At 39.8% G+C, this 10,607-nt stretch overlaps 1 protein-coding gene across 1 annotated transcript; it reads left to right on the top strand.

Moving 5' to 3' along the window:
• Positions 1 to 6,161: 6,161 nt before the first annotated feature.
• LOC129445527 (E3 SUMO-protein ligase ZBED1-like) lies at positions 6,162 to 10,272 on the top strand. Its single transcript, XM_073858859.1, has 5 exons — positions 6,162 to 6,562; positions 7,452 to 8,258; positions 8,402 to 8,650; positions 9,933 to 10,026; positions 10,109 to 10,272. The coding sequence occupies exons 1-5, from the start codon at positions 6,317 to 6,319 to the stop codon at positions 10,270 to 10,272; spliced, it is 1,560 nt and encodes a 519-aa protein (XP_073714960.1). The 5' UTR covers positions 6,162 to 6,316.
• The last annotated feature ends 335 nt before the right edge of the window (positions 10,273 to 10,607 follow it).

Raw genomic sequence — 10,607 nt, 5'->3', positions numbered from 1 at the left:
ACATTCGGCTGCAAAAGCAGCCCTAAAATTTTTGACACACTGTCGGAAGCGGTTTGTTGGATTTTATCCAATAATTATTCTATTCCGTACCTCCTACACCTGCTTGACGATTTTTTAATTATCTCACCCCGTGACGCCATTCCCGCAGAGCATCTCCAATTAGTGCAAACCGTTTTTTCAGAACTCGGGATCCCTGTCGCTCAAGACAAAACGGTGGGTCCAGCCACATTCATTGAGTTTTTGGGCATTAATTTAGATTCTGCTAATTTTCAGGCTTCGTTGCCCAAGGAGAAAATCGACAGAATAATTATAGTCACCTCTAATCTCCTAGACAGCAATTTCTGCTCCAAACGCGAACTGCTGTCACTTCTCGGCTATTTAAACTTTGCAATGCGCATCATCCCTCAGGGTCGCCCATTCGTCGCTCACCTTCTAGCCCTCGCGTCCTCCGTACCCGCGCTAGAGGATCAGATTCCTTTGTCTAAGGAATGCCGAAACGAGTTACGCCTTTGGTCGGCATTCTTAAACCAATGGAACGGGCTGTCTTTTTTTTACGACATATCTCTACCCTCCGATGTCCATTTATTTACCGACGCAGCCCCCTCAATCGGCTTTGGAGGGTTTTATCAAGGTCACTGGTTCACGTCCCCATGGCCTCCCCAACTCCTAGATATACCTCAACCCTTAGCTTCATCGGCTTTGTTTGAGCTTTATCCAATCGTGGCGGCCGCCGTTCTGTGGGGGAAAGAATGGTCTTCCAAAAGCATTATAATTCATTGTGACAATGAAGCGACTGTGCACTGCATCAATAAAGGTCGTTCTCATTCCCCAGTACTCATGCCGTTTTTAAGACGTCTGATTTGGACCTCCGCTTGTGATCAATTTATCATTACTGCAAATCACGTCCCCGGTTCTAAAAATCAAATTGCTGACTGTCTCTCACGCTTTTTATTGCAGAAATTCAGGCAGCTGGCACCAGATGCAGACCCAGACCCAACCCCCGTACCTCTCTATTCACAGTTGATATTTCCTTAAACCATCCGTTAAAATCTCTCATCGACTCCTCGATTGATGCCATTCTCCAGGCGATCTCACCCAGAACTCTGCAATCATATTTTTCAGAATGGAAATGTTTTAAGCTATTTCATCTCTCATACAACTTGCCGTTCCCTGATTTTTCCCTGTTATCCATCTCCTCTTTTATTTCTTTTCTCAATACAGTTAAAGGCATTCAACCCAGTTCGATTAAAGGCTACCTTAGTGGCATCAATTTCTTTCATAAATTAATTTTCGGCAAACCGTCACCAGCTATAAACAATTCTCAAATTTCACTCCTCATTAAAAGTATAGTTAAAAATAATCCTACCCGCCCAGACCCCAGACAGCCCATAACAATTGACATTTTATCCAGATGCATTTCCACCCTTCGGCTCGGCTACCACTCCCTCCATACTGCCCGCACGTTAGATGCAATGTTCATTTTGGCATTTTTTGGTTTTCTTCGCTGCTCTGAGTTTACCGTCACCTCAAATTTCAATCCAGTCGTTCACCCTACTATTTCAGATTTACAAGTCCTAAACGTTGACACAATCTCTTTTTTCATTAAACAGAGTAAGACAGATCAATTTAGGAAAGGTCACTTCGTCTATGTTTTCAATTTGCCTAACCCAATTCAACCATATAACTCACTTCTAAATTACCTGCATTACAGACAATCCCTGGTCAAATCTCCTCTCGATCCTCTCTTTGTCGACGACCGTGATCAACCGGCTACGAGATTCTGGTTCCAAAAACATTTAAAATCAGTCTTAATCCAGTCCGGTATCTCAGCAAATCAATTTTCTGCGCATTCGTTCCGCATCGGTGCTGCAACCACTGCCGCTCAAAAAGGCCTCTCTCATCAGCAAATTCAGGCCCTAGGTCGTTGGTCATCAGAAGCATTCAAATCCTACATTAGATTCAACCACTTCCATATCAGAAAAGCTCATCTATCCCTAGTTAGTTAATTTGTTTCACCTGAGCACTGCCGCCGCTATCACTCCCACTTACGTCACGCTGGAGTTCTAAAAGTACTAAAAATCCATGTGAAAAAATAACTTCTCAATGTTCTCAGGTCAAGCATTTATATGTGATTAAAATATGATTAATTTTGATTAATTAATTACAAAGCCTCTAATTAATTAGATTGATTTTTTTAATCGAGTCCCGGCCCTAAAATAAATAAGTATATTGTTTACACCTGTCTGTCTGTGTGTTTATACTCATGTATACATGTTCTTCTATGTACATTTATATATTTATGCCCAGCCTATATTTTTTCGCTCTGTCCGGTTACCGTGCACATCGCTGTGCGGGCTCCCCGTTCATAGGCTATGCGGAATCTTCCTGCACCGTTTTTTTTTTTTTTTGTCTCGCCCTTTCGAATTGCCGGTCGAGCCCCAACCTTTCACGCATAGTCTACGCGACCCCAGGCTGGACCTGCCCCTCCGATGCCGTGAGCTCAGCTAAAGCTCCCATCGGATGCTGCGAGGGTCCCCTAAACTCGTTATTTCTGCACTTCGTTATAGTCTGCGTCGTGTTCCCCGTTTGACTGCCGGCGGGGCTTTGCCGTGCGATTCTGCGAGCATGTCAGCCTAAGCTCCCGTTGGATGCTGTGAGAGCCCTCCCAGTCAAACATAGTTTCCCACCGCGTTCCCGTTGCCTTTACGCTTTCACATTTTTGGGGGATGATTTTCTGGCTGCTGTATGTCATTTATGTGGCTTTTTGGAGAGTACTCTGGGTTCGGGCTAAAAATCCGAGCTCGGAGCCCTCTCCTCGGACAGCACACCAAATATGTTCATCTCATTATACTTATCGATTACATGTTAATGCGAACTCGTGAAAAAAAAAATATATATATATACACACGTACATGTTTCTTAAAAACATACATTAATGTATTATGCACAATCATATTGTGACAGAGGAGAACTTGCCCTCCCCGCTGGGTAATCATTACTGGCAACCACACACACACACATACACACATTGCATTCACTTACCTCTCATATTCCATCCCGTTTCCCCGGCTGTCGAAGCTGTGAGTGCACGCACACTCTGATGGCACATGGACATGTTTACATATCACTCTTTCCCTCTGTTAGCATCCATAACTTGGACCCTTCATACACACACATTGTCTTTGCACACACGCTGCTTTTTGTTTGTTTATTTGGTACTTTGGTTTTTTTTGTCTGCACTTGTAAATATAAATATATCACATTTGGTTATCTTCTCATACACTGTAAGTAAACTTCACCTTGTACGAAAGTACTCTTACGGTTTGGGCCATCGTTATTGTGGTATCTTGGGACATACCCACGTCTCAAAGCGAACTGGTGGTGTTCGCTTTATCACACATATATTATGCAAAAACATCAATTTTATTTTGTATGCGATTAATGGCAATTAATCTTTCCCCAGCACTACAAAAATATTACATACTTAAATACTTTTTAACTCTTATTTTTTCAACAGTTCTCATTTCCATTCCAGCTAGTTTAGAAGGTAACATGTTTATATTTTTCACACAAATGAAAATTGATGTTAAGTTGTAAAATGTTCTTTGTTAGATTACAGCATCATTTCTGATCATTATTTTCTGGTGTTCTGGTGAAGATTTGTTTATGGTTATTTACGATTGTTTACAAATTTTAAGTGAAACTTCATACCTTGTTTATAATAAATTGATATTAAACAATAAACATAAATTGTAGATTAGATATAAAGTATAAGATGGATATATTTAAATGTGAAAAAAGTTCCGTAGAGAAGAGACGTGTGTGTCACTTCAGACTGAACATGTAGGTTGATGAGATTCAGATATTATCAGTAGATTATGACAGATGTGTTTATATCTCCACACTGACTGTTCAAACTGTCTTTGATTTATTATCTAGAGAATTTAGCACGTAGAGGAACGGTTACACAGTCATCCACATATTTCTCATGGATAGCTCAAAACGCAATAGATGGTGTCAGATATGGACCAGGTGAAGCTGAATACTGCTCCATTACTAAATATCAGTTAAATCCATGGTGGATGTTGGATCTCTTGGATTATTATGGGATTAGTACAGTAGTCATCACTGCTAGATCAGACAATTCTGCTTATCAAACCAATGGATTAGAGATTCGTATTGGAAACTCCACTGAAAACAATGGAACCAACAATCCCATGTAAAGTTATTCATGACATCAGTTTATAGATATCATTTTAAACACTTCTAGAGATTAACTGATTATCTCTCATTCTAGATGTGCTGTAACTTCAGGTTTTCTAACTGGTCAAACTATCAGTTACTCATGTGGTGTAATGGTGGGACGTTATATAAATCTGGTCATGACTGGACTTACATCTAATCTCGCTCTCTGTGAGGTTGAGGTCTATGAAACAGGTGAGATCTGACACTCAATTCTGTACCATTAGATAGCACTGGAGAAATTTTCACATTAGATTTTTTCGAACTATTAATTTTAAAGGCACAATATGTTATTTTCACTCCCACTAGAGGTTAAACTACACGCTGTGTAGTAGCATGAAATGATGGGAGATGTTGTCTTCATCTCCACTGCTGATTGAAATCAGTCAGACAGGAATCTCAAATCATGTTCATAAATTATTTAAAACAATTACGTTATAATTTAAGACAATAGAGTGGCTTGATAGAAACAACAACACAAAGTCATTCTAGACACTACAAACACTTCCGCTTGTTTTAATAAGATGCACTTTATTGCCACAAGGTGTGTTGGATTGAATGCAGCACTGCGCAGATCAATCAACATATTACTATCACAAGAGTGACTTGACAGTACTGCTATTGAATCACTGTCACAATACTATGATGAGATCCAAAATGACCAATTCATTGTCCTTGATTTTATCTTGTAGAGAATGTAGCACGTCGAGGAACAGTTATACAATCATCCACATATTTTGTAGCTCAAAATGCCATAGATGGTAAAAGATATGGTCCAGGTGAAGCTACATACTGCTGTGTTACTGCATATCAAAGTGGCCCATGGTGGAGGTTGGATCTTCAGTATAAATATGAAATTGGCACAGTAATCATTACTGCTAGATCAGATGGTTATTCTGCTCAAACCAATGGAGCAGAGATTCGTATTGGAAACTCCCTGGAAAACAACGGGAACAACAATCCCAGGTAACGTTATTAATATAATCAGATTAATGTACAGTCACCCGCCACTTTATTAGGTACACCTTGTATTTACCAGACTGGACCCCCTTTTGCCTTCAGACCTGCTTTAATTATTTAAAATATAGATTAAACAAGGTGTTGGAAACATTCCTCCGATATTACTAAGTTGCTGCAGATTTGTCAGCTGCACATTCATAATGTAAATCTTCCATTCCACACCATCCCAAACTTGGCATTCGGCATTAATATGCACACTTGGCATTAATATGCGTTTTCAACGATCGGATCACAAGTGGACGATGTTAATGCCAGGTGTAAACGGTGTTCAAAAAGTTTTGAGCTCGTCCACTTTCAACAACATTCAGAGGTAGTCGAAAAACCTTTCGATTGGATTGCTTTTGTAGTGTAAACACACATGTGGTTGAATCTGTTCGAACACCGCCTTAAACAATGCTCAATTGGTAATAAGAGTCCTAATGTATACCAGGAAAATATATTTCAAACTATTACAACAGGATATTGTTTTATTAGAATCCCCATTAGCGACCCATTTAGATAGAGCCATGCTTTGATGTTGTTTACGCCAAATTCTGACCCTACTATCTGAATGTCCAGCTGAAATCAAGACTCTGATCAGACAACGTATTTCCAATCTTCTATTGTCCAACTTTTGTGAGCCGGTGTGAATTGTAGTTTCAGTTTCTTGTTGTTTAGTGACAGGAGTGGCACCCAGTGTGGTCTTCTGCAGCTTTAGCCCCACTGCTTGAAGGTGTTGTGCATTCAGAGATGCTATTCTGCATAGCTTAATTATCACAAGTGATTATTTAAGATTAGGGCTGCACGATGTTACGAAAATGTATCGCCAACGTGATAAGTGTGTGTGCGATATGCATATCGCAGGGAGCTGCAATAACATGCATTTATTTTACGTGTCTATCATTTGTGTGTTGTAGTGTTGTCAAAAGACCCGGTACTTCGGTACCAAGCCGGTACTAAAAAAAAAAAAAAGTTACGGTTCCACGTTTTTTTAAGAACCGGGTACCCGGTCAACCCGGTTCTTGATGCGCAAGGTGCGCACGCAGTCGCGTCCTCGTTATATAAGCACTGAGACATGGCGACCGGCGGTGCTGCTGATGCAGCGGCGGCTCAGAATCCACTTGTTGAGAAGAAAGGAGGAAAGAGCCACGTATGGAGATATTTTGGGTTTGCAGCTGATGACAAGGGTAACATTATAGATCCCCAAAAACCAGTTTGCAAAAGATGTCACCGAAGTTTTCTCTCAAGAGGAGGAAACACTTCAAACTTAATAAAGCACCTTAAAGACAGGCATCCGGATCTAATGAGAGAGTTTAAGCAGGTAAGTTTCAATTTAATTTTGTTCTTAGAGCTTCTGTTATGAATATTATGCCGTATTTTAATTTGAGTGTCGGGTTGAAAATGGATCGCTGCTTGCGCAGTTAATCGTTAGCATAGGCGCGGCTAACGCTAATATAATGCGTATTAGAAAAAAAGTTTCTTCATTAATCATTTATTGCTCCTATAACTTTTGTTAGGGTAAAAAACAGACGAACATTGTGGTATTTGCTATCTTTTACACACCAGAGGATTTTTAAATGACTCGTGTATTCAAAATATGTGTTAGAAAATATACAAATGTATGGTTAATATTGTTTTTGTCATTAAGCACTTCTAGGCTTAATCTTGGTTAAATATTTTTTTAAGCAAGTTTAAAAAAAATGAATTCATTTAGGAATAAATTAAAGTTAGAATTGACTAAAACACGTGTTATCTCCTGTATAGTTTGATAACACTTTACCATAAGATATCATTTTCATGCAACATCAGCTTACAGTGAGTGAACATATATTTTTACGACATTAATTAAAACAACATTTACAAATATTAATTAATGTTAACAGATAAATAATTTTGATTTTAGAAAATATATTTTTGATCAACCCTAAGAAAAATAATTGCTATTTAACTTTTGTTTATTGTTTGGTCATGTTATCTAATATCATCCAACTAATGGAATAGCATTTTAAATTGTTTTCAATAATACAGTTTTATCTATGTAACAGTGATATACAGTACACTTTATCTGCACACTGTAATTTACCTACATTTATTATAAAAGCTAAGGTTTGTTACTGAAAAATTGTGTTTTAGCTAGTGTCAACAATTTAATGTAGCATTTGGTCAGACTCAAGTCTATTGCTTTACTTGAGTATTTTTTTATTTTACAGCTGCAGACTGAGGATGATCATCAAACACCTCAGCAAACTCTAAAACAGACAACAGTTACAGATGCTTTTCAGCAGCAGCAGAAATATGACAAAAACTCACCTGAAGCAAGAAAACTTAACCGAGCTGTTGCAGAATTTTTATGTACAGATCAAGTGCCCATTTACACGGTTGAAAAACGTGGATTCCAGCAAATGCTTCATCACCTAAACCCAAAATACCAGCTTCCAAGCCGAAACTTTTTTATGTACACAGAGATTCCCCGCCTGTACAATGAAACGAGGGATATCATAATCCAGCATCTCGGAGAGAAACCGTTTTACAGCTGCACAACAGATCTTTGGACAAGTAGAACTGCAGACACTTTTATGTCTGTAACTCTGCAGTACATTACCAAATTGTGGGAATTGCAATCCTGGTGCCTTGGCTGTTGTGGTCTCAACACAGATCACACTGCTGAAAGTTTGAAGGAGGCCTTTGAAGAGAAACTTGAAGACTGGAATTTGGACATCATAAGAATGTCAGGCATCACAACTGATAATGCCACAAATAACAAAAAAGCCTTCGAAGACTACACCTGGATTCCTTGCTTTGGACACAATCTCCATCTTGCTGTAAATAAGGCATTAGAGATTAGCAGGGTGTCTGCATCGCTGTCAAGGCTCCGAAAAACAATCTCTGCCTTTACAAGATCCCCAAAACTTTCACGTCAGCTTGTCAAAAAACAGAAAGATCTCTCCTCTCCAGACCATAAACTCATTCATGATGAACCCACTCGCTGCTATATGATTGTCTCAGTTATGAACAAAGTGACTCTGCATTAACCCAGGAGATGAAGGAGAAGATAAACGAGTATCTTCGGCATCGCTATGATAACCTGTAGCTACAGCTTCTTTTAAACACTGCAACTTACCTTGATCCAAGATTTAAGAACAGCTTTGTTTCTCTTAAGGATGATGTGAAGCAAAGTCTCCTGGATGAGGTGAAGAAAATGGGCAATGATGGAAATGTATCTCAAGTTTCTGGAGAGTCAAGTCAAGTGAGGCCTTCTAAAAAATCCAAAACTGACCTGAAGCAACTTCTCTCCACCATACAAGGGGAAAAGAAAGAAAAAGGAGAACCAGCATCCTCAAGTCAAACACAGCTTACTGCAAGTGACGAGTTAAATGGTGAGTTCTTGGTGTACAGTCAGATGCCTGAGGTCAGTGCTGAGGATGATCCACTTTCATGGTGGAAAACAAATATGGGTACACTACCTCAACTATCAGAGTTTGCCAGGAAGTATCTGTGCATTGCTGCATCAAGCTGTTCATCTGAAAGAGTATTCAGTACTGCAGGGTATATTGTAAGCCCAAGACGCTCAAGACTGACTCAGGAACATGTTGATATGTTAGTGTTTCTTTCAAAAAATCTGGAAATGACAAAAAAGTTACCCAAGGAAAATTAACATCAAAGTTATTTAAATAAATGTAAGCCAGTATTGTTTGGTGTGAAACTTTAAGCAAAGAGTAAGTGAAACTTTTTTTTGTTCTTTTCAATGCTTGTAATTTATTAAGATGTTATTTAGTTACTCAGATGTTTACAATCCTTGAAGTACTTGAATAATGCCATTGTTTTGTTTACATTTTATATTATTTCAGTGTTACTCAGTCATGGCATATTTTGTTACATTTATAAAAATGTTTAATGTTATAAGAAAAGTGTGTTAAGTAATTTGTGTGTTTTTGTTTAACTTTATTAATAAAAAATAGTGTTTTGTTTGAATAACATGTTTTTGTGTTTTGCTTTGGTACCGGAATTGGTACCGAGAACCGTGAATTTTCACTGGTATCGGTACCGAATACTGAATTTTTGGTACCGTGACAACACTAGTGTGTTGCATGCTTAGATTGTCCAAATTACACTGATCAGAAGGTGTTTCCCACACACTTACTTTACTTGGGCAGCTCTCTCAAGTATATTAACAACCACCCACGTATATTTGGCATCAAATTTTTTCTTTTTTGTCTGGGATTATGGCATTATGCGTGCGAGCACCTTGTGTGAGTTCGCTGTGCATTCGCATGCTCCCTGTTTCTTGATGAATTGGGTGCGACGCAAAGCTCAGTGTCACATTGTATACTTCCATGTTCATGAACTTGATCATCGTTTTATCCATTAGAAGTCTTCACAGAAGGACACGGGTTTATATTTTGAAAAGTCAGTCGGGTCCGAGTCGGTCCCATTTTAACAAGTACTTCAAGTACCGGGTCTTTTTAAACCCAAGTTGATCAGAGAACGGCCGTGAAGAGTCAGTCTGCACTTACGCACTATAGCGCATGTGCAGTGTCAAGCGTATGTCACAGGTCGGAGCGGACCACAGATGTCGTGAGTCTCGCCCCTCCCTAGTTTCCACCTCGAGGAGGTCCCAATAACACCCCAATGACCAGACACAAGAAGAACATAAGTATAAATTAAAACAAACTGTATTAAATATTTTAAAGGGTTGTGGGAAGGGGGGAACGGAGGCTAAAATCCAACTCTCCAACCTGAGGGTAAAAGTCTCGAGTCGCTTGGACTCCGTCGCGGAGATCTCAGGTGGGCCCTTCACACTTCTTTACTCTGGTTATGTGATGACCATCAGCCTATTCACACTGTGCCCCTTCGTTTTGGCTTACAGGAAACTGTCCAGGGCCCTCTCCTTTCCTGGACGTAAAGGATACAGATGGTAAGTATCAAGAGTTTGAATGCAAGATGGGTACCTGCTGCTACGCGTGGCGAGCTCCGACCTGGGGCTTCACTTGGGCATGCAGGCGGGTGTACAACACAATATGCTGGCTTTAGCTTTGGGCATTTGGTAAGTACATAGAAGGGCAACTGGGGCTTCACTTGGGCATGCAGGCGGGTTTACAACACAATATGCTGGCTTTAGCTTTGGGCATATGTTAAGTACATAGAAGGCCAACTGGGAATTCACTTGGGCATACAGTGAGTATACCACACAACCGGCTAACTTGGGCGGGGGTATACGATGAGTGTACAGAAAGACAAGAAGGGGATATCACTCACAGACCTTTGGGAAGATGGACGTCAGGCGTTAACCTTTTCTGAGGCTTCGAGCCAAAAGCATGTAGAGGTGCGGGTCAAAGGCTGCTGCTGCGTTGGGCCGAACACGGCCT

The sequence above is a fragment of the Misgurnus anguillicaudatus genome, chromosome 21, assembly GCF_027580225.2.
Source record: "Misgurnus anguillicaudatus chromosome 21, ASM2758022v2, whole genome shotgun sequence".
NCBI classification, from domain to species: domain Eukaryota; kingdom Metazoa; phylum Chordata; class Actinopteri; order Cypriniformes; family Cobitidae; genus Misgurnus; species Misgurnus anguillicaudatus.
Note: the sequence above shows the minus strand (reverse complement) of the source record. Positions and strands in the feature narration are given on the sequence as shown.

Coding starts and splice junctions, on each gene's coding strand:
- LOC129445527 (XM_073858859.1), top strand. CDS start 6,317: ATGGCGACCGGCGGTGCTGCTGATGCAGCGGCGGCTCAGAATCCACTT. Junction 6,563..7,451: donor TAATGAGAGAGTTTAAGCAG/GTAAGTTTCAAT, acceptor TTTATTTTACAG/CTGCAGACTGAGGATGATCA. Junction 10,027..10,108: donor CTCCGTCGCGGAGATCTCAG/GTGGGCCCTTCA, acceptor TTTGGCTTACAG/GAAACTGTCCAGGGCCCTCT.